The sequence below is a fragment of the Scomber scombrus genome, chromosome 3, assembly GCF_963691925.1.
Source record: "Scomber scombrus chromosome 3, fScoSco1.1, whole genome shotgun sequence".
NCBI lineage: Eukaryota > Metazoa > Chordata > Actinopteri > Scombriformes > Scombridae > Scomber > Scomber scombrus.
Window position 1 is genome coordinate 9,677,085 of NC_084972.1, and position 27,869 is coordinate 9,704,953.

The following is a 27,869-nucleotide window of genomic DNA, read 5'->3' on the forward strand; positions in this document are numbered from 1 at the left end:
CAAGATTAACTGCACTCTGTTTCACTTCCTCATATCTAACCTTTTGTTTAATACCATTTTCTAAATGTTATGCATTGTCCCTGCTGTGCTTGAATTGCCCCTCCCTCTGCGGACTCTCTCTCCCATCCTACTAATCACTTGTCTGCACAGCCTACCTGCATCTTGCCACCACCTCATTTTTCTACCTCTCTCTTACTGCCTGCCTCTCTGCTCGCTCTCTGGGTGTCTCATTAAAAGCGCTCTATCTAATGAGATTACGCCGTGGGGATTAATGGTGTGGCTAATTGATAGACACACAGCCGGAGAGGATTAAATCCCTTTAAGTCCCCAGTGGGGTTTTTTTTTGGCGCTTTAGCTGACTAATTGAAATCACAGGAATGGACACAAATATAGTTCTTGACCCCATACAGTGCTCTCAGATGCAATAAAAGGACGAATAGCGAGCGTCTTGTTAAAAAATGAAGCCACATCTAAACAAAAGGGTCAAAGATTAACTGCGTAATCCTGAGGGATTCTGTTCCATTTAATGACTCCTTCTAATGCTTAAAATACATTATTACACAGTTAGAAATAAAGATGATGCAGCCATTGAATTTGGAAATATATATAAACCAATTATTTCATGAACACATAATGTTGGATTTAAACCCAGCATGTATAGATTTTATATGAATATAGCATTTTTATTATTTGTTATTCAGCATTTTTATTATTTATTCTGACAAATAAGACAATCTACATGAAAACTGATGCACTCTCTATGTTGCTCTCATCCTATCCATCATCTGTATTCCCTGGTTAGTACATATGGGTGGGGGGTAGTTGCCTGCATTGCTGTCTGCCACAGTACTTTATCTTAATGATAAATGTTACACTGCACTGTCACCTTTATTCTCCTGTATTTCTATCTTGTACCTCCAATTTATTACTCTTTAATTGTATTTAAATGTATTTTTATATTGCCTTGTGTTACTTTTATATTCTGACTTTTAAATCATTTATGTTCTACATAAAACACTTTGTTGTTGAACTGCCTTGTCATATTTTGCGCTACCCATGGGGGGCGCCAAAGTCAGAAATTGTGAAATTCTAAATGCAGCGACTTTAATGATAGGTTAGTCGAGATGAAGCTGTAATAAATCATAATTCTCAAAACAGGATCACTGTGGCTCATTATTATTTAACACTTTGAATGAGATTATTTTTAAATGACTATGATGAAACCAACCAGGCCACTTCACACTGCTTACACCTGAATATGATGCATGTAGGCAATATTCCAAAAAAGATGGCACCTTTTCAAAACATGTCTTGTTTATTTTCTAAAGCACACATCCAGTATCTAGATGAATGAATAAAAGAATTCCAGTACACTTAATAATAGAACAACTATCAGCAGGCATGGCTAATGACCCTTCCACTGTCCCAGGGCCAGAGGCCGGCAGGAGGAACATGTCTGTCAGAGACAATACAGAGTGAAAGGGGAAGGCTGTGTTTTATATATAAAAGGAGTATAACAAAGCATTTTTAAAAAACAATCTGCAAAATGACAACAAAAGAGCAAAACCGAAACAAAGAATGTGTAAGCAGGCATCTTAAAAAATGGAACCGTATGCTTCAACAAAAGAAAAAGAAAATATCTACATATTAAAAATGAACGGGCCAAAAATCCCCTAAGCCCAGTGAAGGGCTAGAGAAAGAGAGCAGCAACTTTTATGTCATCAATACTTCAAAAATAGGTATCTTACAGTATTTTTATTTTCTCAGTGTCTTTATACAGAGTATATTCATATAGTTTCTGCTGACTACTTTCACATTCTCACCACATAGTAACAAGTGCTTTGAGTAAAACATTTTGGAAAAAAAAATCATGCACCTTTTAATAGTTTTGTTGGCCTATAAAAAACGGGAATGTTCAAGGCGACAAAAAAAACAAAACTTTTAGTACTTCTCAGAGGCCTTCGTTCCAAGTCATTTCAAGTTCCACTTTCTTACACTGTCTGACTGCTCAGATCATGCCTACATAAGCTTTACATTGTGGAGAAAGCAACACAAAACCATACAGGGCAGGCAAGCGTCTCAACATATAGGCTCCTAAATTCATGAGTCCACAGAGGAAAGGCAGGCATTCTCCACTAAATTAGAAAACCCCCACATGTATAAAAATGGTCTCACACAATGTCAGCGTGTCGCTGCGGTTGTGTCGACAGGTGATGCTTGTGAAAGTCAAACTGAGCAGGTCCTTGGAGAAGAGGGTTGTCCTCACTTAAAACTCTTATTGGCTTCTTACAGGCCATATTTCATTGGGTTATGATATCCGATAGTCTGCCGTGTTGTGTCCTTCCCTCCTGGGACTGGCTGCTGGGGTTCATCTGCACCACTGTGAAAGGGAGAGGAGAGTGACAGGCAGGGCTGGTTTGAGGAGCGCAGGGGAGGCGGCAAGAGAACGTGCCTCCACTGTACTGCACGAATGGCAACCGATCCTGAGATAGCAGGAGTCTGATACAAAAACACACCACAAAAGGCACTTTATAAAATGACAGTGCTTCTGTTCTAAGGAAATTCAAGTTGACAGAGTGAAAGAGAGAGTCCGAGAGCATCTTCCCAAAAAACATTCTCTTCAGTGTGAGACTAAAGCAAGAGATGGTATCGTTTTAACAATCAATCAAAGCACAAATTCACTACTCGCGTCTCTCACGACCGCCTTGATTCGTCCCCGGAGAGTTCCGGGTCCAGCACGGTGAGAGAACAACAAAAAGAAAAAGAAAACATCACACTACAAACTCGCCACTAAAAAATATAAAGCCAGAATACAGTTGCGTTGCAGCAGAATTCATTTGTTTGTGGGCTTGGTCGCTGTGAGCAAACTAACGCAGCCCATGTAAGCGTCCATTCCTCACATGTCTACTGTGAAGCCTGCGTCATGTTTGTGGGCCCTGCCCGTGGTTTTGAGGGGCATCCATCCAACTGACCCCACCTCTCCTGACCCCTGCCACAGCCCCACACAGCCCTCCCCAGCTCCGCTCTCAGTCATCGTCCCCTCCTCCGTAGAGGTCAGCCAGCTTCTTGAAGCGAGGGCCCCAGTCGTTGAGGTAGTCATAGTCCTGGTCCCCTGAGCTGGAGGAGTTGAGCGAGCTGACAGAGCCGGCGGTTGAACCGCTGCCCTCGTAGTCGAACACCAGCAGGGAGTCGTAGGGAGGAGCTGTGGGGTCGTTGTCTGCTGCCCTCAGACCCTGGAGACACAAAGACATGAAAGATTGACGATGAAATTTACAACCAGCACTCTGAGTGACAGTAGGTCCTGTTCTCTCCAGTCAGCACCGATATAAGAACTTAGTCTTTTAGTAAAACAAGACGTAGGTATTGTTGTCCACTGGCCACATAATAGAGGTGATGATTGTACTGTAATGGGTTCAGGGTGCACCTGCAACAAACTGTCTGATTCTGCTCAACAGGATGAACATTTTTCACAAGTTTGTTTTTTTATTGAGGTTTTAATGTTTCATCATGGTTTGAATGCTGTCTCTGTGCCAGATATTGAGCTGTTTTTACAGGGGGCCAAACATTTCTAGTAGCACCCTGCTGTCAGGAATACAATTCTAGGAGAAAAAGAGTGAAATCCTGCCTTTTTTTCCCACTGTCATATTTAAAGATAATCCATTCTGGGTATTGTTGATACAAAAACACAGGAATCTTTCAGCCTGCAAAATCCATGTTGTGTATAGCCTTTGTATGAGTCACATCATCGAGGTAACAATAACACTGTGCGAACTACTGCTAGGCTGTCTAGCTTTTAAATAGAAACACTTAGAGAAACAACACAAACAATATTTTTATCCATTCAAACCTACATCATTAATGAATTCTCCGATGTCTCCAGGGTGAGGCAGACTGGGTCTGACGGGATACTGCGACTCAGCGATCACAGGCCTCTCGTCCACTCTGCGCACCCCTGCTGGCTTATTGATGATGTGGTCCAGAGACTCAGGCTGCTGCAGCTGGCTCAGGTCGTAGTCCTGGATGAAAGCCATGGAGAGGAAAAGAATGACAATCAGTTTGATTATGACGATTATCCCAAATTGCGGACCTTTTACTATTCCCTAAATATATATTGTGTTTGGGATGGAGCACAGTTTCCAAGTGGGGATATAGTGTCAGATCAGGTCCCAGAATGCGCCATCACATGCTAGCAGACTTTGATGTGTGTTCCCGATAAGTCTGCGAGGGCTCAGGAGCGACCTGCTGTGAAATGTGTGCTACAGCGCTTCGACAGTTGACAGCGCTACAGACTTTGCTCCAGAAAATTCCCACAATTTACAGTGTTCTCATGTTAAAAAAAAGAGTGAAAGACCATGTTTATATTGATGTGGCAGCTGTTGTTTAACTGAACATTACTGATAATATATATATATATATACCTGAGAGCCTCACACTTCACACTTAGAAAAAGTGTGTATTGATGAGTCAAAGGGTGCAGGAGCTCTTCATGAGAGAGTAATCTAACAGAGATGCACAAGTGCACACAGACGCTCTCAATTTGCTGATATTTATGCACTAATTATTCTGACTATACTTTGCTGTGAGTCTAATCTGAGTCTGATTTGTTCGTACAAATAACTACAGTGTATGCTGTAAATAGAACTAGTTGATGAGATCACTTTACTGCTTTCCCGCCGCTGATAAATAATTGCACGCACTAAATCTTCACGTAGGTGCCAAAGATGGAAAACATCTCTATATGCACTGCAGCTATCTGATACTAGCGTATGTTTTCTTTTGAACTCATATGGTGTGAGTGGGTGTTGGAAAATGGCAAGTATCAAAAATGGCATAATTAATAATACATTGAATAAATCAAAGATGCTGGAGCTCATCGGTGTTAAAGATTTGCGTTTATTCAGTAAATAATATTAGATAGAAGGAGGTGGTAGTTGCAGTAGGTGTATACCTTATATATAAATATTATTTATAAGCAAGCGTGTCATATGGAAAGAGCTGCACAGTCGACTTTTATGTGGAATTCAACCTAAGCAGCATATTCAGCCCCAGCACATGTTTTATCACAGAGGGCAGACTGCATCCTAAAAAAAATCTCATTCAGTTTTAGAAAAACTGAAGGGAAGCTGGTGTGAGACTTGTGTTCAAGTAAAGGGACATTTCTCATAGATGCCACTGCTGACAGCATTTTATGAATTTGTTTTATATTATATACATTTACTATCTACAAACAATACCTGGTCCTCCTCTCCTCCTCCTTCCTCATCGTACTTGAGGATATTATCTCTAACATCGTCCTCGGGGTCGATCAGCAAGGGTTTTGCCTGCCGCTCCTTCTCTCTGCGCTTCATCCACACCACAAACAGGAGAACCATGCCTGCGAGAAGAGAAAACATGAAAGGGAAAGGAGGGAAACGGTTGAAAATATGCGGTGTTACAATAAAAGCGTGTCATTTTTCAAGCTCTTCTCATGAAAACTGCTGACTGATCCTCCGTTGTACTCACTGAGCAGTATGATGATGCAGATGAGGATAGCGATGATGGCCCCGGTGCCGAGACCGGCAGCCGCCACGGCCCCTGTGGTGCTGCAATCCCCGTTGTCATCACAGGGACACACTTTGACTCTGATCAAAGAACGATTTGATAGAGGAGGATTCCCTGAGTCAGACACGATGATGGGGATCTCGTACACAGCTGCCTCCAGGTAAGGAATCCTTAGCCTCAGCTGAGCATAGTCACCTAGAGAGAGAGTGGGAATGAGACGGAGCCGATGATGGAAAACAAACAGTGGAAATTAAGGGAGGATGTTAAGAGATGGAGAATGTGCAGGAGGAAAAAGACATGAAGGAGGAGAAGAGGAAGAAGATAAAGAGGAAAATAAGAGACAATATATCGCAAAAATTATTTATTATTTTCTGTTGTGTGTGAGTCCGTCCTGAAAAAATAGACCCTGCAGGTAATGATAGTGGATTGGGGAAAAGAACCAGACATGAGACATGCAGCTCATAGACTGGGTTGACACATGGTGGTTAGAATTGTCTCCAGCAGCCTGACAGAGCCAGAATACAGTGCAGCCATTTACTGTGGCCATTGCACTCCACTTCTACCGGACGCTGCAGGCTATATTGCGCTTTAAATTATATCGAGCAGTGTTCCAGGTGATTGCTTTATTGCGTGTTGTATTGATGTATGATGAGTGTTTTCTTTAATGATACACTTTAAAGATCAGAGAGGCTGCCTTCAGTAAATGTAACCGTTTCCAATGCTGCAGTAACTAATTAACCTGACGGACCAGATGGTTTGTTACACAGAACCATCTGAGAAGTCGTCCATGGAAACAGTTTGGAAAAGGGCGGGCTCTTTCAAAAAATACTTGGCAAATAATTGAGTGAACCATCTGTCTATCACCGTCTTAATTTGCGGGGCAGCTAGATTCCCAAGATCACTTGAGATTCCCCATAGATGCTGATTGGAAAAAACGCACGACTTAAAGCCTGTTGAGATGGATTCTTGCGTGATGCAGGGTAGGTAGCTTGTCACTGCAGCAAATATCATGGGACATTTAAGCAGCAAAATTAATACTGTAGTTATGAACTTGACAGGACAGCGAGAGCTCTACAGGGAACACTGAATAACATTTTTAGCTTCTGACATAAGAAGATTTAGAAAGCTCTGATGGAGTTCATGATTTATCAGGAGAATAGCTAATTTACTCCAAATATTTTCACTGTATGAACCTTGACTATGTGTGTGTGTGGAACAGCTGATGTTTTGGAGGTGCAAGGGAACATGGGCAGTTCTTGTGACATTGTCAAAGTCCCCCTTGAGCTGTCCCAATGAAAAAAAAACACAGACATGCCAATTCTATAGCTTCACTGTTCCATTGTGCCCAATAACAAACATTCACCTTGATATCACCCCCTTCCTGGGACTTTAAAATCCCTTTGAATAAATATGGGTCAAATTTGACTGATAACGCATGAAATATGTAGACTAGCTGCACAAAAATACATAATTTTGAAATATTTCAATGTTTGTATATGCTGTGCCACTTAAGGAAACATCATCAAATCTCAGTCTCAAAGAATGAAGGCGTTATCTCTGCTTTCAAATGTCAAATGGGTTCAATTTGACCCAAACAGTGTGTAAGTGTTAAATAATCAACGAAGCTACACTGCTGTGCCTCATGCATGAATGCTTACAGCGTCTCTCTTAATGGGGAAACTTACTTATTGTTTGTGCTGCGGGGGGGTCACAGTACGATTTTAATAGTTAGCACACCCAAACCCCCAACTGAGATCATGTTCCTGTTGCTATAAAAAAGCTGTAACCAAACAAATAGTGCAACAGTCATTCTGACATGCATGTATGCGAAGAGGCATTAAATATATAAAAAAAGCCCACAACATATAACCTTCTGCATCCATCACTCAGTCAAGCTATGACAAGATGCTCAGTGGGAGAAGAATCCAGGTATGTGATCAGATTTGTCCTCAAGACAACTACTGTGATACATCCATCTGGGTGGATTAGGTGACAGATCGGCTGCTCGGGGGACAGGGAGATGAATGGATCTCATTTGTCACAAACGATGGATCGTATGTCAACACTGGATGGCACCCGCGTCTCTCACTGTGAGCTTTGTGAGACATTTTGTTAAACTTGGACTTCTTTCGCAGCTCCAAGCAATCCCTGGTTCCCCGATTGATGTCGCCAGTCATCCTGCAGCGGGATTTTGCATCCCATCTGTTAAGTTTATGGTTTAATTCAGCTGAGGATGCAGAGCATTCATATATCATCCCCACCCCCCCATACCTCCTAAATTTTACTTTACAATGGCAGATTTCAAGGTAAAATATTTGTGAAATGAATGATGTCAAGACGATGTACAGCATTTAATTACCGCTGAGCCTGGAAATGGTCCAGTTGCGGCGGACGGTGGCGGGAAAGGAAGGCAGATCAAAGACAAAGGGCCCGACATTGGGATCGGCATCAGCGTCAGATGCGGTGATGTTGATCCTGGAGTTTGGGCGTGCACGCTCGCACACTTGGGCCTCCCTGGGTATCAGCACTGGCGCATTGTCGTTCACATCGATCAGGTAGATCTGAAGGGTGCCTGTCCCGCTGGCTTGTGGAGAACCTGATGGGAGGTGTAAGGAAAGAGAAGATGCAAAGAGATCAAATGAGGCAGGAGGATAAACATTAGAAAGGATGGTGAGATAATAATGTAGCGATCGAGAGAGGAGCGAACAGCGGTGAGGCAGAGGAGCAGAGATGAAATGATGGGAGATGGAGCAAGAAGCAAGAAAGGGGAGTTGAGAGGCAGTGTGATCAAACAGCTACAGAAGCTGGCAAAACAATCCTTCTATTTGAATCACATTTTTGTGGTTGATTTATGTGTGGAACTGAGAAAATGAGGAGCACAGGTAAAGAAACAACAGGGAGCAAAAAAGGTTTTGTTTACTGAGGTGGTTTTCTGCAAATAGAGGGACAACACTGTGTACTTTTGTGGTAGAGCCACCCAAACAAAACAGCCAGAACAAATGAAAGAACACATACATTTTGTAGTCCTTGTGTTTAAAGCTGGCTGCTTTGTAAAAGGCTGAGGCGAGACTTATATTGGAGAGGACAACGCTCACCTAAAGATCGCTGTTATCTGCACTCTGCTGGGAAATGACTCAAACACTAGCCCTCAATGCAACGCAAGCTCTTCATAACTTATTCAGGATTTCTTACTATTGCCAGACCAGAACAGAACCATCAGTTTGGGACTGTTGAACTGTTAACAGAAAACCTCTAATGTGCTTTGATTACATCACACAGTGTAACTGAGCTGTTGTTTTCTTGCCTCTCTTTATGTTGCAGTTAATGCTGTACAATAAGATGCTGGGAATGCTATTGTTTTTTTTAAATGCACTGCTTACCTCCAAAATCAAAGTGAACTTGAACTCAAGTATAGCCATGAAAACAGTAAAAACATTTTTTTTGTTGTGTTTGTGTTTGTGAGTGTGTGTGTGTGTGTGTGTGTGTGTGTGTGTGTGTGTGTGTGTGTGTGTGTGTGTGTGTGTGTGTGTGTGTATATAAAGAACTGGCAGAAGTCATTGTATATTTTGCAGAAGTAATCAGCAAAAGCAAGACTAATTTTTAAGCATTTGTTTTTAACTTGATGTTGTTCAAATTACTGTGTAGCATTAATATGAGCAAAACTCCAGTTGATGTTCTGACCGTAACATTAACACCCTGAAATACAGATGAAGAAAGTATATGTAATGCTCTGTTGAACAAACAAACTGCAGTGATATATTGTGGCCTTGATATTCAGTTGACAACCCCCCGCACACACACTGTCAGCAAGCGGAACTAAATTACTGATGCGGTGCAGCATAGATACAGTTTACCCCAGTAGCTCATCAGTGTTGTACTTCAACTTTTTTTCTCTATCAGACAGTAACTTGGTGCATCAACTATGTAAAGGTCCGTTGCCCTTGGCCCCAAGGCCCATCGACCGTCTTGTCGGTTATGATTGGCTGGGTGCTTTGTTGCTTCTTACGCTTCGCTTGAGTAGAATAAGTAAAGAGAATTTCAATCAAAGTGGAATATATCCCCTTGTTGACACTGGGCTCCAGAATCAATAGGCAGTCAACACTTTAAGCTTAAGTTGGTGTGCTCCAGGGCAACCAGTGCCTCATTTCTCAAAACACCTTGGTCCCTCCTACTAACACAGGGAGCTAGCTCCTCGATTTGTAGTGCTTTAGTTCTTTAGCTTCGAACATTGTCGCAGCAGCTGAGGCTGATAGGCCAGGCCTTCACTGACTCTTATTTTTTCTATCAGAGAAAGGACAATCAATGTTTTTGAACTGTATATGGTACAGTAGCTACTATGTAAGCACAATGTCCCACTTATTTACTAATGTGTTTCTTTAATATTAAGTGTGCAGTATATTTCCAGGCTTAAGCTGAGGGAGACAGACTGAGGTGAGTGAAAAGTTTCTTGTGTACAAGCTATTGCTGAACCCAATATATACTGTTGCATGTAATGTAAATTAATGGGATCATGATAAGGGTCTAAGAAATTATAATAATTATATTGAGGCCTAAACGTTCCTCCACAACCTCTACATTTACCCTTTGCCTGCTCTATTTTCATTCTGATGATGAAGGATGATGAACAATGGCAATTACTCTTTTTTGGTATATTCTCATTAATATATATATTTAGCTGATTTACTTTTAAGTGAAAAGTAACACATAACACATAAGTCATCCTGACTTACCAGACTTACCATTGTCGAAGGCCAGGAATGTGGCCTCATATATGTTGTTTTTGACATACATGGACTCTCGGTCAAGCAGGGCCATAGTGGTGATCTGACCATTAGTCCTGTTGATCTTCAGCCAGTTAGCTGGGTCTGATAGCTTGGAGTATCTGTAAGTGCACATGTACACAAAGGCAGGGAGAAAGAGAAAGAGAGAAAAATACTTAATTAAATTCTAAGGGAAATATACAAACACACATTCAATCAATAAGTCAATCACTCAACCAATCAGTCAATTTTATTTTAAGTGCAGAATCACCATGCAGCATGTTCCCAAAATACTTTACAATTAAAGACAATACATGGGACAAAACATACAGCAAGCAATTCAAATAATAAAAATTAAAATAAAATAACCACATTAAAAACACAAGTGTTAAAGGGTTGTTAAAAGGTAATGGACCTGACTATGTTCTAAGGTAGGCTGTAATGAAGTGAATAAAGGAAGGTTTTCAGTCTTGATTTAATGATTTCAACTGCATGTGCTTCTTTAATATGTAATGGGAGGCTGGTCCAGAGATAAGGGGCATGGCTGGCAAATGCTCTGAAACCAACTGATTTTATGTTAACTGAAGGAATGAGCAGGAGATCAGCATCGAGGGAGCAAAGAGGGAATGCTGGTGTATATGGTATAATTAGCTCAGGTAGGTAAGGCAGTGTGAGTCCATGCAAGGCCTTATCAGTTAAATGAAGAGCCTTAAAATTAGCTTGAGCTTGCACCGGTAACCTGTGAAGAGAGGTGAAAAGTGGTGTTATATGGTCTAATTTTCTAGTTTTTAATCAATGTTCTAGCTGAAGACCTCTAGTAGCACAACTAGGGCGACCAGAGAAAAGGGCATTATAATAATTAAGTCTGGAAGGAATAACTGGTTTAAGGTTTCAGCATCACACAATGATAGAATAGGTCAGATTTGTTACTAATACTATGAAAAAATGCTTTATATGAGGCTGGAATGTCAGATGAGAATCAAAAATCACACCAACTCTTTTGGTGGTTGAGAAATAATACAACCAACAATGTTGACACTCAAATTCTCATACAAATGTCCATATATTTGTTTTTTCAGCATTTACCTGCAAAACGTTCATAGGCTACCATCAATCTTTAAGAAACAACATTTCTGATAGATTTCTAATAGATGCCTCCAAATTTAGGAGTTGGAGAGGGTCATTTGACGCTGATTTGTGTCCTATGCCTGCTTCTTTAATGTACAATGTAGGCACTAGCTCGAGCCCTATTACACAGCACGGGTATGTTGTGTGGAGGTCACTGTGTGTAAACTGAGAGGGGCATGCTGAGGTAGATATGACAGGGATGTGGTAGAGAAACAGGTGGTGATATTATTCAGCATGAAGTGAGAACCTAATTCCACATATTAACTTTTGCAACGGACTGTTATTTGAATTCCGGCAGCTCTGAATCTTTTATTTGTTGATCCAAAGTACCCATTATCAGATTGAATGTTCATTACCATAATAAGCAATAGCAGCCAAGCACCTTTGAAATATTACAGTGACATGGAGAGCGGAACATATGTTCACAGAGCTTATCATAGCAGCAGCTCATTAGCATGAAGACCGATGAAAACCTGACAACTTTCCTGCTCTTTGTACCCACACAGTAGTCACAGCAACTCTCACAGTCATCACCGGTCGATACATCAACGGAGTGGAAAGTGACAGCTGCAATTAAAGTCTATGAATTCCATTAACAACTATGACGAGTCTTAACTACAGAGTGAGCGGAGGAAGTGCTTCTATGTTAGTTCTAATGAAAAATGGTTAATTGTGGACAAGCGAGAAGTCACACCGGTAGGTAGATAGTCAGCCTGTCACTATAATGACAGGCAGTGGGGGTGAAAGTCACAGACAGTCTAGGGAGAGAAAGAGAAAGAGAGATCAGAAGTGTGTTTCTGAGTGTAAGCATGGTCTGTAGAAAGCGTGATGAGGGGGAAATGGGGCTTAATTAAAGCAGTGCGTTGGAGGCTGACACTATAGTTAGCAAGAGCCTCACAGGCATTGAGAACACTAAGTCCATCTCCGTCTAATGACACACACTGCTGGACTAGTACATACTTAGCAAACAGCTGAATTACACAGACAGAGGACACGCTTACAGGCAGGAACACTCGCTATCATATTTTTTACAGTTTCCCTACTACAAAAAAAAAACAAAAAACACAAACAGAAATTAAAATAAATACAATTTCCAGTGAAAGAGACTGTCATGCTGTATTAGTCAGGATATGATGCTGCCTCGCAGGTTAGATTGTGGTGTTTGGGTGGCATGCCTGGCACTCTCATTTCTCTCTTGTGCCAACTTAATATACTTGTGAGGACTTGCTCCTGACAAGACTCACGCCAAACGTAACCCTAAGTACTAACCCCAATGACCTCCAGCCCACGCTTAATTTTGAGGCCATATTTTTAAACGCACTACTAATTTATTTATTTATTTTTGAAATACTCATATTTCAGGTTTCTTGCTGAGAGTTACATGAGAAGACTGATATCACACTCATGTCTATTTGGCGAATTTGAAGCTAGAACCAGCAGCTGGTTAGTTTAGCTTAGCATAAACACTGGAAACAGGGGGAAACAGCTAGCTCTGTGCAAAGATAACACAATCTGCACTTCCTAAGCTCACTAATTAACACTTGCTATATGTTGTTTGTTTAATGTGCAGGACTATTTCTTGGCAGTATCATCCTGGGGTGTCCTTTGGTTGCGTGGTAAACTCATAGTGATGACAAGATCCCTTGTAAAAGCCCAAATTGTCGTATCTCATGTGTTAATCAGGGGGCTTTAAAGGTACTGACATAAGATAAACCAAATTAGGGAGTATCCCAAAATCCTTAAATCAAGCCCTAAACTAACAACTTTAGCAGTAAAGACTAACAAACGTATGGTCTCACGTCAAAAAAGTCTTACTGATTAAAGCTAATATTCTAGAATTAACTAGGGCAGAAATATAAGAACTCACACACACAAACAAACACACATAAATTTGCTCTTGCTGCCACTTAAATCACATTTAACAGGAAAAATCAGCTGGCAAACTGCCTCACATCATCTTCTCTTCCCTAGAGGAGCCCACAGAGAAAGATAAAAAGCGAGAAATTCAGAAACATAAGAAAAGCCGAGCTGGCTCCTCTCCCATCTACTGCTCACTCACACACCCTTTTATCCTCTGTGGGTCCTCGTGTGCATGCTCATGTGCGTTTTGGGAGTCTACGTTTGTGCATTTCGGTGTCTTTTGTGTGTGGGGGTTCAAGGGAGGTCATCTAGGGAATACAGCAGCAGCAGCAGAGATGAGACTGTCTAAGCATGAGCTGAGCGTCTGCTGGCAAGCTGCTTTAGTGAAGACAGCAGTTCTGAGCTCCCATCAATAACAGACACACAGACTGACGGAGAAGAAAGTGACAGGGTCAGCGGGAGCAAGAGAGAGGGAAGGATGAGAGAAACGAGAGCATAAAAAAGAAGTTATTTCTCTCAAGAGGCATAGGAGACCACTTAGTTTGCATGACATGACTTTTTAGGAGAAGAAACCTGAGATGCAGATAATGTTCTCTCTATATATGTGTACATCTTGCATTACCTCCCCCTCACTATCTATTCAGTAATATTTCCACTGGGTTTGCTGGTGGAAAAGGCCGTCTCACTGACATTAAGAAAAATCAATCTCTTTCATTGGAGCTGGATATGGAGTGGAACGATGCCATTGGACCTCAGTGGGCATGTGGGAGTTTCTGTTATACAGGGTCAATGCCTGGATGGCACGATGCCCACTGTGTGTCACCCCAGTTAGGAAGGATGGAAGGAGGGATCAATGAGAAGGAAAAGAAGAAGATAGGGATCTAAGGAGGGCAGACAGACAGTGTCCAGCTCATTACAGGATGACCTCTTCACACCAGTCGCCAGGCAACGAGGAACCGGAGCCTATTCTGTGGGCGGGGGAGCGGGGGTCAGTTGAGAATGTCACAGAAAAGGGATAAACTGTGGAGAAAGCGCTGACCACTGTATGGCGACACACATATTCAGTGGAATATACACCGAATCTGTGTTCAAAATATTAGATACGTCTAATGATGTATGAATATGAAGTAGCCTCAGAGGACCTTCAGGCTTGCCTCGGACTACATCGATATAAATCCTTAACTGTCTTTTCATTTAAAGACAATACAACTGGCAGTTTTGAATATACAGGTGAAGAATGCAGTCGGTAGCACAAGCAGAGATGGCTGTCATATTGTAGCTGAGTGTACTCTACAGGCAGTGTTGTGCATGAACGCGTTCATTGAACGAAAGTTCATGAACTCGTTCATAATTTTGGTGAACTTGAACGAACGAACGGTATTTCTGCCTGATGAACGATACTATGAACGCGTTCATTCTGGTGTCCGTGAACGTCACGTTCACTCTTTTTAAATTTCGTTCAATAAGTGTTGCCCAACCGTTGCGTGTACTTCTTTGTCTGTGCCAGATTATGCCTAAAAAGTCCGAGAGCGCCACAGTTGAGTAGAGCTATCTGGCAACCATAGGCAAAGGCAGCCAGTGTCGCACTGCTCCATGCGTCATCAAAACAAAACAAAACAAAAAACAGCATGGAAGCAGCATGGAAGCGACAGCAGCATGTGGACATAAGGAGGTCTCATATAATTATCTCAGCGATTTTTATGAGAAAATCGACAAGGAAGGGAACAATCTAACGTTTATGTGCAAACTCTGCCCACCGGCTTTTTCAGTGTTAAACTAATGAAATAATTGCTGGCTGTGGCAACAGTTTTAAAAGAGTATAGTTCGCAACGTATTGAAAAAAAGAACTGAACTAGTTCATTTTTTGGAGCTGTGAACTTAGTTCATAATTTGGAATTATGAACTATGAACTGAACTAGTTCATTTTAAAATGTGTGAACTATGAACTGAACTAGTTCATGTAGAAAGTGAACTTTCCCAACACTGTCTACAGGAAGCATTATTAAAATGAGACTAGGTCAAAACCTGGTATGTGGCTAAACCATGTGTGATTTGCTAGAAGGCTTTTCAATTTGCATGTCGCCTGTGTATCATCATTTTTAGCATGTTTGTGTTTACTGTAAGTTTGTTTCTTTGTTTAGTACCTTTCATACAGTAATTGTAACTCAATGTGGTGTACATATAAAAAAAACATTAAAAGTACTCACTGGTACTGTTGCTGTTGTAAGAAGGGTTGAGTTAAGTTTAATTTTTCATAGGTTTTATATATTATTTCAACTACCCACAACCTGAAAAATAGATTTAATGCAGTAACTATCTAGTTAATCATTAATGCAGATTGTAAATTTCCTCAACACAGTGTGCTTCATGTGTGTAAATGTATTTGATTTATTGCTTTTATTTCATTCACCATCAACACGGTAGTGCTTTAATTTCAAAAGAATTCGTTTTCTTGAACATTTCATGTGTTCGTCAAGAGGATTTCCATCAGCTTCTACTGACATAGTTTCTAGTCTTTCTAAGATCTATACATTAACAGTTAACAATGACAAAAGTTAGTATTTATTTGTTTTGAAAGACATCATAATTTATACTAAAGCATATGATATCTAGATAAGTAAGAAACTGCACTGCACTGTAGAAGATGCTGAAATCTAAATAAATTCAATATAAGTTAAAAATAAAAAAAAATGTAATGTTACCAAATTTAAAGGAGGGATAAATTGCATCTCATTGATCTCTGTCATTGTTTCGGCTTTACAGCCCACAATGTTATTGTTTTGGTTCACTCTCACCGATTTTGTATTGTGTTGTATCACTTTTTCGCACTATGAGTACTGACACAGTACAGTACAGTAAATACTGAGTGAACCCTCCATATTGAGATGTCCTTAGTACCTGACAATCTGGTGGATGAAGTGGTCAGGGTCCTGGGCAGCAAACACAGTAAGAGTGGTTCCTGCTGGGACACCCTCCTCAAAGCGGATCATCTTAGGGTTGACAGGGAAAACGGGCGGCTCGTTCACATCCTGAACAGAGATGGTGACTCCTGCTGTGGACTGGAGCGATGACTGGATGCCACTGGCCAGGTGTGCCTGGTTGGACACCACCACGGTCAGCATGAAGGCGCGGTTCATCTCAAAATCCACCGGCTAAAGAAGAAACAATGAGTTAGGGGGAGAGGAGAGAGATACAGATGACTAAATAAGAAGAAATGGGAAGAAAATGAGTATGGCTGATTGCAAAATTAGCTCTAACTGTGTTACAATTTGATAAAATGACATAATCAAAAACAATGTGAGAGTGAAGTACTCAGTCATCAGCAGCTGGCACTTCAGAGCAGGTGGAAACATACAAGATGCAGGGCACAACTCATGCTGAATAACAATGGAAAACGACACACTTTCAATTTAAAAAAAGTTAAATATCAGACATAGAGTCATATGGAGAAGCCAAATGTAACGCTTCACTCTCACCTTGATCACTGTCAGCATGCCCTCATTGGTGATGGGGTTGGTGCGGATGGTGAAGTGTCCGGAAGGATCCCCGCTGACGATGCGGTAGACGGCGTTCCAGTTGGGGCTGTGGGGCTGATCCCTGTCCACCACTGTAAGGTTGGTCACCACCACATTCACCTTGTTCTCTGGCACCTCTCCAGAAAACTACAGAGTGGGACGAAGGGAGGAGGCGAAGAGGAGAGAAGGGAGGGGAGGTGACAGCGGGGAGGATGGGAGACATAACATTACGCTGATGTTGTTCCAGGAGTCGGCTAATGCATGTTAATAACTTGATTTATTGAGACTTGAAGCTTTTGCTTGTGCCATCATCAATCTTTTAACATTTTCCGTAATTGCTGTTATGAAAACAAACTGCTTTTTTAGGGTCATGCCAATAATGCTCATTACATTAAAACATGAATGGAAAGTGGTAGTTAAACAAATGGAGAATTGGTAAGATAGGAGAGGGAGAAAACAAAAGCAGACAGGAGCAAACGTATTTGTTTAAATGTGAATAATAGAGAATCATATCTTCCATTATGTTAATGCAGTCCCTTATTCCACGCTATGTCTACTCATGTGAAACTCCTTATTTGAACTAATGGATTTGTTCAATTAAGTGTTTACGCATTTAATTTGGATTCTGTGCATTCACCAAATCTCAGTCTTAATAAGCAATTAGATAAGTACTGCAATTAAAGCAGCGGTAGGAATAATCTTTGGCTAATGATCTTCATTATATTGCAATCTGAAACAACTCCCCTCTGAACTAACTCTGGAGGAAACTTGGTGACAGCTGCAGAGCCCGCAGAAGAATTTACAGCGCAATAGGATACGTGTCCTTCTCTATAGGGATTTATCTAGCTACAGAAGAACGGGCACTCAAAGGTATACACACAAAAACACACACACACACATACACACACACACACACAGGCACACACTAAAAGCTCTCATTGTCAAACTATAATCCGTGTTTCCTCTTGTGAAGCGTTAACTTGTTTATGGAGTGTGTCTGCCAGCTGCTGTTCATTTTAATGGCTTCATCATCGTGGGATTGAAGCAGCGTCCAAGCCACCCGATTCCTCTCTTCCTCCTTTTTTTCTCTCCCTCCCTCCCTCCTTCCCTCCTCTTCTCCTATCCCCTGCAGTACAACCAGGCTGATAAGCACAGAACAAATTAAATATGCACTCTTAGTCTCTGGTGTGTGGGCTCCTCCATTTCCTTTTCACCCCGAGCTTTAGCACAACACCAACACAAACCTTCCAAGCTTTTTGGCTACGTTGTCAGACAGCCAAATGGAATATGCTCTCTCAGAGGCATACACAATGGCGCTTACTGTAGGGGAGGGTGCTTCCAAAATGGCAACTCTTTCTAAAATGCAATGTGGACCCATTGATAAGACACTAGAGACACAAGCTTTGGGTTTCTGTAGGATTTTATAGTTGTAAAGAAGGAGTGGCACAAATAAGATTCAACTGTAGGTAAAACAGAGCCTCAGTTTACTTTACCGGCGAATGCAAAATTCAAACCATGCAACTTTAAGTATGTTACAATATATAACAGAAGCTATTGTCAACATGACAGATTCTGGCTTTACGTACAAATGTTATGCGCTCTGCCTATTTAAACAATTAACAATGGAACCTTTATTGCAAATCTTGGGAACAGTGTGAAGTTTTTCAGCAACATTAGCTAAAGACATTTTCTGGAGGCCTGCAACAGGACGAGAACAATAAAACAAATCCCGTCTTTTCCTCTGGAAATGAACAGTTAAGTCTTCTTAAACAAAATGTTTCTGTTGCCAAGCTCTAAATCTTTTGGCTTCATAGTGAGGCTAGTTATGGGACAATGGTGAATGCTAAAACATAGTATAACAGTAGCACACGTGGAGAGAAGTCACACATTAAATGACCTGATTCAGTCATGTCAGTTACAAAGCAACATCCAAGAGCTAACATTAGCCACCTTAAACTAATGATCATACCAGATCAAGTCCAAGTTTGAATGTGTCATTTCCTCCTTCAAATGTTACAAAGTCTTGCTTTAAAGAGCTATGTAATGTGAGATAGGACAAAATGACTTTTATGACTATAACTTTTAACACCATTAAAGGCATAAGCATCATCAGTGACACTTACCACCAGGTCTTATTTTAATAAACAAAATTCAGATAATATAGGGTCTCTTATGCTGCAACACTTCCATTGATCGCTTTTTTACATTCCACACTGTTTATAGACATAACTAGTCCTCTGATATTTGAGCTCCAGTCAGGCCAGGGGAAATCAGTGAGGATACAGTGCTGTATAGACCCCAAATTATTTCAGAAAATTAATCTACGTGAGGTGAGCTGCACAGTAGGGGAAATCTACTACCTTCTTACTGAAAACTGACTCAGCAAATGAAAAAGTTGCCTTTTAGATGACAGCTACAGCTCAACATGACTAAATGAGCTCTCACTCTCCATCATATAGGGTTCTGAGGACAACACCAAAAGGGTTATGGCAGTATTACGAGGGAATGAATGTCCCAAAACAGATTAACTCTGGTCTGACAGACATCAGTTCACTTTCAGATAGCTGCTATGTCTTCACTGTGGTGTAATAAAGAGATAGTTGTCTATCTTCAACTAATTTTTATTTAATTAATTTTTTTACAGACATACCTATCTGCCTTTTTTCCTCACAGCTCCTGCTCCTTTTGAACACAAGTCAAAGTCATGGAGTGGGAAGCAGAGGTGCGCGTTGAATGCTGATAATCTCAGGCACTCCAACTCTTTCAGGTATGTAGAAGCCGCGGCTCTACAGGTGAATCACAAATAGTGCTCTATTCAGATCTGTATGCCTGTGTGTCTGGGAGTTTTTCAACTAATTCTCCAGTTCCTCATCATTATTCAGTGAATGACAAACCACTGGGTACACTTTTGCATGGCTGTTATACACTTGATTAGATACTTTGATTAGCTAGATTGTGGCAAGTACTGTTGTCTTTTTGTTTATCACATAATGATGAACATGGCTCTAGCATAGCCCATTCAGGCCTGTGTGGTGAAATGAATAAAACATTTGTTGTTTTTTTTTTTCAAATTAGATGCAATATATCAGCTTGGTTTACGCCCCCCCTCAAGCAATTTCACTTAATTAATTTGCTTATGTTTTCTCTATGCCTCCTGTAGAGAGGAATGAATTCCGCTTGCGTCTGTCATACACAAATAATTACTGAACTGCTGCAAGTCTAGTTGCTTGTGTGGGAAGCAAAAGATTGACAATCGACAGAGAACAATTTCTCCGTCATCTGTGTCTAAATGAAGAACATCATAAACACATTTTTATTCTTTTTTTACACATTTCTGCCTTTGAGTCATAAACCAAAATGTGGTCATAACTTGTTTCCACCAACAAGCTCAGGCAGTCATTTATTCATGAGCGTGGCATGGAAAGTAATGAGTAAGGCCCTATAGAGGTGGAAAAAGTGACATTTATTTCAAGGTGTGTGAGCATACATATATGTGCATGTCTACTGTATGTGTCAAGGACAGATGTTTTTTTGTGTGTCTGTTGAAGCGAAGTGTGGCTTTCGCTTGCTAGCAAGAGAACTGTGGTCCAGAGCTCCTCCCCAGTGTAGAGCGGTGACAGAGCCAGCACCACAGACGGGGACAGAGCAGTTCTGAGTGGAGCGGCAGCCTTGTTCGGCGAGCTCTACCCCTGACAGCTGGGGAGCTCTTATCAGAGCATGCGGCTGGAACTGTACTGGCATGCACGCTGACGACGGCCCCGCCGAGGAGACGGGGATCACAGTGTGTGACGCTGACATACTGCTTGCTCTGCCTCTGAGCTCTGCTGCAGACAGCATCTGTCTCTCTCTGGAATCTCAGAAATCCACATAAAGAGAAGCTCCAATCCTGTAGGTCTGTCAGGCTGCGGTCAGCATTTGATTCTGTTCTATGACCAGGCTGAGAGAATACAAACTATAAATGGGGAGAGGCACCCATTCATGCAGCACGCAGACCTTCTGTTTTCAATTGATGCTTTACTTGTCAGTAACCTCTCATAAAGTAACCCTCATTCTCTAAAAAACAAACAACTCTCAACTTAATCACACCCACACACTGCCATGAGAAAGTAGGCCAGCTGTGGCCTGCCTTCCTGTCAGACAGACTAGTGTGGAGGTATCAGGGACCAAGGCCAGATGCCTGCAGACAAACCATGGCCACCAGAGGCCCCGCTGGCTGGGAAAACATAGAGACGGAGTGAGGAGAACCCCTCCCGTCACCAAAACTCATCTCAAACTCACTTTCAGTCCCAGTCTCTTTATTTATACTTTTTCTGTCCATCCATATGTTATTCTTAATCTGTCACTGTGTTGTCTATTTTTGTCTCCTTATGTATCCATCCTTATCCTACATCTCTGTCAGTTGTTCCCCTCATATCAGTGTTCTCTGAAGATATATTTCAGTAGAGGTACATGATTATTGTCTTTGACAGGGATCAGAAAATTTATTTTTCCAGCATTATCTGAGAGAAGTATTGTGCTTGGAGATCTGTTGATCCTATTTTGTCTACAAAGAATAAACCATTGTGTGTTGTACATATTATAATGGCTCTATGGGACACATAGTGACTAAATGAGCAGTTGTTAAAATGGCAGTCACAGGTTCATACCCTAAGGTGAAAGTGTTTGGTGGCTGAGTCTGATGTGCTCCTTACAGTGATGAATAAAATATATATGTGGGGGGGGGACTCACCGTCCTGACTGTCAGTTCTGGAGGGTTGTCGTTGATGTCGGTAATGGAGATTAGGGCTGTGGCAGTGTTAGACAAACCAAAGTTCAAGTTGCCTTCCATGTCGGTGGCCTGGACAATGATGGTGTATTCTGACACTTTCTGTAGAGAGAGGCAGAAAGAGAGTAAACATGATTAAAGATTTGTATATCAAATGCTCTGACAAACTTTCTTAATTTTCTTTGTATATACTGTATATATATATATTTATGTGACAATGGCATATTGAGTCATATGAGTGAAAGACTGCATGAATGAAATTTTCTCCAGCTCCCACTCATACATACACACTTTCTTTCTTTTCACAGCTGCCCACTCACTGGAGCTACAGAGTTACTTGAGTCTGCTGAGACACCATATTTGGTCAACATCAGATAGCAAACAGCACACACATACACTGACATGAACAGTCATACACAGAGTAACAAAGAGGGAGAAATGTATTGGTAAAAGGCCCATCCATTAATGCCTAAAAGTCTTGGCTTTCCTCTGTGGGATGAGACCTGAATCATCACTCATTTTAATGGAGGCGCAGCCACTTTAAGAAGCGCCACAATGCTGCAGATAATACCAGGAGGTGAACGGGCCTTATTTAGTCCAGTTACAGTGAGGGGTACCCCAGAGTGTACTGCAGCACCAGCTGAAATATTACAGAGCCATGACGACAGACACCATCAAACACTAGGCTTTAGACACAAGTGAATGAAACAACAGCATCTAAAACAAAAAGGCAGAGAGAGAGAGAGAGAGAGAGAGAGAGAGAGAGAGAGAGAGAGAGAGAGAGAGAGAGAGAGAGAGAGAGAGAGAGAGAGAGAGAGAGAGAGAGAGAGAGAGAGAGAGAGAGAGAGTGAGAGAGAGAGACTGCATCCACATCATAGCATGGTGACTCTGTCCATCGTGCTGAAAGTTCAGTCTGTCCTCCAGACTCACCACTGGAAGGAAGACTGGGTGTGTTTATGTGTGTGCGTGTGTGTGTGTGTGTGTGTGCGCGCATTTCCATCCTAACCAATCCTAACAGTGTAAGCCTCCCTCTGCTTTGTGGTATTTTTCTCTGCCTATTAATCCATTTGACTTAAGCCTCCAGTGCGACAGTGTGCAGAGAGGGAGACAGAGAGAATGGACGTCAAGGACAGGCCAGTGTTCTGCGCTTGGAGTTTGCCGCTTTGTTCAACCTCCACATTGCATCCCATCAATGGTCTTATGTTTGTTTGTGGCTAGGCTAGTTTTGCTGCATTCACCCTGGGGTCGCACTTTCTACAGACTTGACAGCCAGTGGCGTGATGTAAAGGGCTGCCTGGGGAAACAAGAACAAACCCAAGCAAAGGTCTAGCTGTAGATAAGTGAGTAATTGCTTTGCTTAGGTGGCATCTTTGCCTTTTTTTTATTTCTTTGAGTCGTGGCTTTTTTTTCTCATCTGGTTTATTGTGTGGTCTTTGCAACTCCCACTTTGTGCTTTTTTCAATCTCTTGCTTTCTTTCTCATTGCATTCTCTGCTTGTCTGTTCTCTATCTATCTCGCTTACTGTCTCTCTGCAAGTCTCTGTATCTCCTCTCTCCCTCCCACTCTCTTTTTTCAGTTATGAAGGATGCAGTTGATTGTTAGATCAGTCAGACCATTGAGGCCAGTTAAAACACCCAGCAGGAATCATTTAGCATCTCTTGAAGTCATTATGAAGTGCACAGACATGTTAATCTGCACCAAACCAACCCTATTAATGAAAACTCAATACTGGCTGCCCTTTATTAGACTCATAATGAAATATCAATACCATCTCCCCTCATAGAGCGCTTCAGTAAATAGAGCCTCCAATGAATGTGTCTCTCTGCAGACTCATTTAGATCCGGTCACATATATCACTCTAGAAATAGCACCAGATGGCTGTGGGAAACTAATAGGCCCGAGCTTTGATGGACGCCTCTTTCTTTGGTCAGGTGAGGAGAAATGACTGGAGCTGAGCCAGCAGGTGGAGCTCTCACACAGTCGGGGATGTGGCTGATGCATCCCTATCCTGCAGGGTTATATCACTCATCTGAGGGTAGTTGGGAGTTTATGGACCTTCTAGTGCACACACACACATCCGCTGACGCTCCAGTGAGTGGGAACAGGTGGGACACTTAGACACTGACACACACTGGGTACACACCAAACACACGCACAGTTAGACACACTCTGCCTGTCCAAAGTGGCTGCCCGAACAAGCCAGTAAAGACTCTCTAATGAGTCCTATAGAAGTGCTGAACAGAAAATCTCTCTGTTAGATTAGAGTCCAACGTTGGCAAGAAATACAGCATCTTGTCTCACTACTAACAGCAAAAGACCAGACTCCCTCCAAAGGCCTTGAACCTCACAGACTTAATCTGCAGACGCTGAAAGTCATCAGAGGCCACAGAAAAACCTGTACACAGAGCTTTGCCAACCATAAAACCCAATTCCTTTTTTCATTGGGACTAAATTAGGTAGTCTACCAACCAGGAGGCTGAAGAAAGAAAAAGGAAAATGGCCTCAGGATATCAATGTTAGCTACTCAACAAGTCATGCCAAGCTTTTTTTTGTCCAGGACAGGTGGAAAAACCTGGCTGCTCATGGTTTTTACTCAAATGGATTTGTGCTGCAGTGAGACTTTGTTAGCAAGAACAAGGCAGGGGGAATAATGGTCAGAACTGGTAAGGTGATGTCGAACAAGAAAATGGAGAGGAGTGTTTTTCTGGCAAAGCATTCACAGTGGTGAATTAATTATACCCGTGAGCTGAGTGTGCGTTTTTACTGGCGTGCTGTAAAGGACCACTCAAAGAGAATAAAGATGGAAAGGCCAGGTGAAAGAAAGAGAGACGGAAAGAGAAAAAAACTTGGTCTTTACTTGTTTCCTTTGTGGATTGTGTTCCGGCCTGCCAGGCTCCTACTAGCTACAGTCATTAGCTTGTCACTTGCAATCTGCCTCAAATGGCCCAGCACTCACGGCGACCAGCTACCCCCCTTTTCTTTCAACTACACTCTCTCTCCCGTTCTCTCTCACTGACCCTCGGTGTCGGTGACCCTCACTACTGTTTCAAATCAGCGGAGATCACTTCAATTACATTCACCAGGTCCGATTTGATGCCATTTGATTCAATTCAATTAGATTACAGCTGAGTTCAATTCAGCTGAATCTATTTCAGTTCACTTCACTTACACGTCAGTGTGTACAACACAGTGCAGAGCCATTAATGGAAGTTACAAGTCATGTACTTCCACTTAGGGAAATGCTGCCTGAAGTACTAAACACGGCTAAAGTTATTTTCTATTTTCACGTATTTTCCCAGCGAGTCCCAAAAATATGTCGAGAAGTCAGTTTTATTTCCATCTTTATCATCCATCCCTCTTTCTTTTTATTCCTCGCAGGGCTGCTCTCTCAGGTTGGGTTGAGGACACAAACAGACTAACATTACTTTGTACAGAACACAAACCAGCAGTAACTTACTGCAAGCAACGCACTGTTTGCTGAAAGCTTTTCTCTGAGACCCATTGTACAGACAATCACTCAGATACGTAGGTAAATCCGAGATATAAACTCAGAATCCACTTGATTAGATACGCCTCCACATTTACCCAAACAGCTCAGAGTCACATACTGGATAAATAAAGGCTGTGAGTCACATATGAATACAGCTGCTAAAGCATGAAGACTGAGCAAGAGCTTAATTGTCTGACTGAGCATTGCAATACAATGGACAGGACATGATTGAGCAAATATGAGCATGATGAATATGCTGTTACCAGGCTTTCTGGCTCCAGCATGTCTCAAAGAGATATAAAGTAATGCCAGAGAGCAGGCAAACACTCCTTAAAAAAATCCAAAAAAGTCAGAGAAGAAAAGAAAACAGAACAAAAATGATGTGTAGAAGACACCTTGTTACGCCTTGATCTCCTACAGCAGCATATCATGTCAAGTTTCTTCTCTCTCATCAAAGAACACAAAAGGAGCCTCCAGAGGCCATGTGATTCCCTGTAGCTGGGCAAAACACAAAAATACTTTGGACGTTTTGTTGAATCAAGGCCTTTAACAATAAATCCTATCTCATATTATATCTTAGAAAGGGTTCTGTGAAAAGTTAACTTAGCATATTGAAAAGGGAGCCATAACCTTCAAAATGCACTGGATTGGCCCTTTGAATCTATTTCTTTTACCATTTGAGAATTAAGAATACCTAAAATCCAGTGAGAGGGAGGATATTTGGACAATGAATCAGCATCAATCGTCTTTCTAACAAGGTGACGGAAGCTATAACAGGAGAGAGAGAGAGAGAGTCAGAGACATCCTGAATAAAGCTGTGAATGTAATATCTGGTGTGGTGCTAAACATCTTTCATTCCTCTAACTCACAAAAGGAAATAGAAATATGTGCATGAGGTTTGAAGTCGAACATCAATCACATGTAGGAGGAACATTGTTACAGGTTTTAGAAAACCAGCAAACCTACACATGCATTGTATGAAGGAATGCTTGCACAGATAAGGGTGTTATGTATGGAGCAAAATGGTCATCTGGTAGCTCCTCTTTCAAATCATCCTCCCACTAGGTAGCATGAATTATGCAGTTGGACATTTTTTGAAGTATCAGGTGAATTTGAGTGTAAACGGATAAGATTAAGCCCTTAAAATAATTGTCTGGTATCAGAATAATCTACGGGTGTGTCCATGGCTATACAGTGTGGATATATTCTTAGCTCTCTTTATTGAATGTTGACCACAAGCAATAAACATCCACCTACATGCGTCAATACTCTACATTCAGCAACCCGCTCACAATCCTCTGATGGCTTCACTGTCTGGCTGCTAGAGCACAGATGCAAGTTGCAGAGTTAACATAACTCAGCGTCTCTTAGACAATAAAAGCCCTAGGCCCATTCAGGATGCCTGCACTCGTGCCTGATTCCCCAGTCAGACGCTGCATATTCTAATAGTGCCAGGTTGTGGGCACTCATGTCCTTGAGGCAGCCCAGGCGATGTCCTAATCAACGGTGAGACAGTCTCACGTAGAGCTGGCATCAGCCGTCGGACAACCTGGCGAAGAGCCACATCACACCATGCCACACCAGACCGTTCCAGTCCAGGGCTCATGGGAGATTGAGACAGCCTGGGGTAATGAAAGACAACAGCTCTGCCTGCCAGTACAGCCGCTGCCATGAAGAGTGGGTACAAAGGGAGAACATCCTCGCCAGCTGTGGCACCCTGACATCTTCAGAACCTGCTTAGGGTTTAATCTCTTTTTTCAGACACCTGCAGCACTGGAAATGTGCTTCATTAGAAACAAACTCGATCAATTATTGACTGATAGGAGAGCCTATTTTTGGTAAAAACATATGCGCAAACATACACAAAACTGTATCACCAGACCGACAACCGCATTCAAAGAGCCATGATACTGCAAAAAAGATTAGGATGTATAAAGTCAAACACATGTACAGTTTACAGCTTAGCCCTACTCGTTGGCCTGTGAGCTGGAGCACGAGGGAGCATGTGAGGTCAGAGGAGAAGAGGGGTTGCGGGCGCTGAGTGAGGGAGAATAATTGGTATTCAATGGTGTCAGAGGTAAGTGATACCATGCTCACCTCCATGTACCCCCTGGTCTCCTCAACACGAGAGAACCTGCTTCACCCCTTAATTAGCACATGAATATTCTAATTAGACACCAGCACGGCGAATGAGGATGAGCTGAAGTGTATGAAGAAGCGATGGGAGAGGAGACAGAGGATGTATTTGCTGCATAGTTGAGGGTGCATTATCTATACAGTGGGGATGCATATTCATGTTTTCGTGTAGCAGCATGTGAACACAGTACTCCGCTTGCATGGATCCAGCGTGACACCTGGGATTGCATTTATGATACAGGCACGCTTTACTGCGCATAAACAACAAACGTACAGTAACTGCATGGGAGTGTGTACGTGAACATGTGCCAATGTGTCTGAGTATGTTTGTGCGACTGTGTTGATGACCTTGACAGCAGGTGGGTGAACTCCCAGGTGTGTCCCAGTTTTAGTGGGAGGATCAGAGGCAGGTGGGACTGAGCCTGGCTTGATGTGTCCAGATTAATGAGCTTTCCCTCACTCACATCAGCTGCTACTGCTGCCGCATGGGCCAAAGCTGGAAACAGGGACACAGAGCTGGCCCGCATTCACCAGACTCATTTATATTGTCCTACAAATGTATCACGCTGTCATGCAGTGCCAACACTGAATACATTTTGGATAAGGAACGAGCGCTTGTATGTTGTATTCTTCCGGTATCAAAATCTGTTTTTGTTCTTGAGACTTTAACCATA

At 41.9% G+C, this 27,869-nt stretch overlaps 1 protein-coding gene across 1 annotated transcript in view; it reads right to left on the minus strand.

Annotated features, from left to right (window-relative positions):
• Window positions 1-3,026: 3,026 nt before the first annotated feature.
• Window positions 3,027-27,869, minus strand: part of cdh4 (cadherin 4, type 1, R-cadherin (retinal)) — a 191,207-nt gene continuing 166,364 nt past the window's right edge. The window contains exons 9-17 of the mRNA XM_062415383.1: window positions 21,534-21,671; window positions 16,766-16,951; window positions 16,188-16,441; window positions 10,272-10,423; window positions 7,901-8,137; window positions 5,503-5,736; window positions 5,235-5,374; window positions 3,852-4,016; window positions 3,027-3,233 (exon numbers count right to left, since the gene is read on the minus strand). Of these exons, the coding sequence (XP_062271367.1) occupies window positions 3,027-3,233; window positions 3,852-4,016; window positions 5,235-5,374; window positions 5,503-5,736; window positions 7,901-8,137; window positions 10,272-10,423; window positions 16,188-16,441; window positions 16,766-16,951; window positions 21,534-21,671 (1,713 nt within the window). The remainder of the gene's footprint in view (window positions 3,234-3,851; window positions 4,017-5,234; window positions 5,375-5,502; window positions 5,737-7,900; window positions 8,138-10,271; window positions 10,424-16,187; window positions 16,442-16,765; window positions 16,952-21,533; window positions 21,672-27,869) is intronic.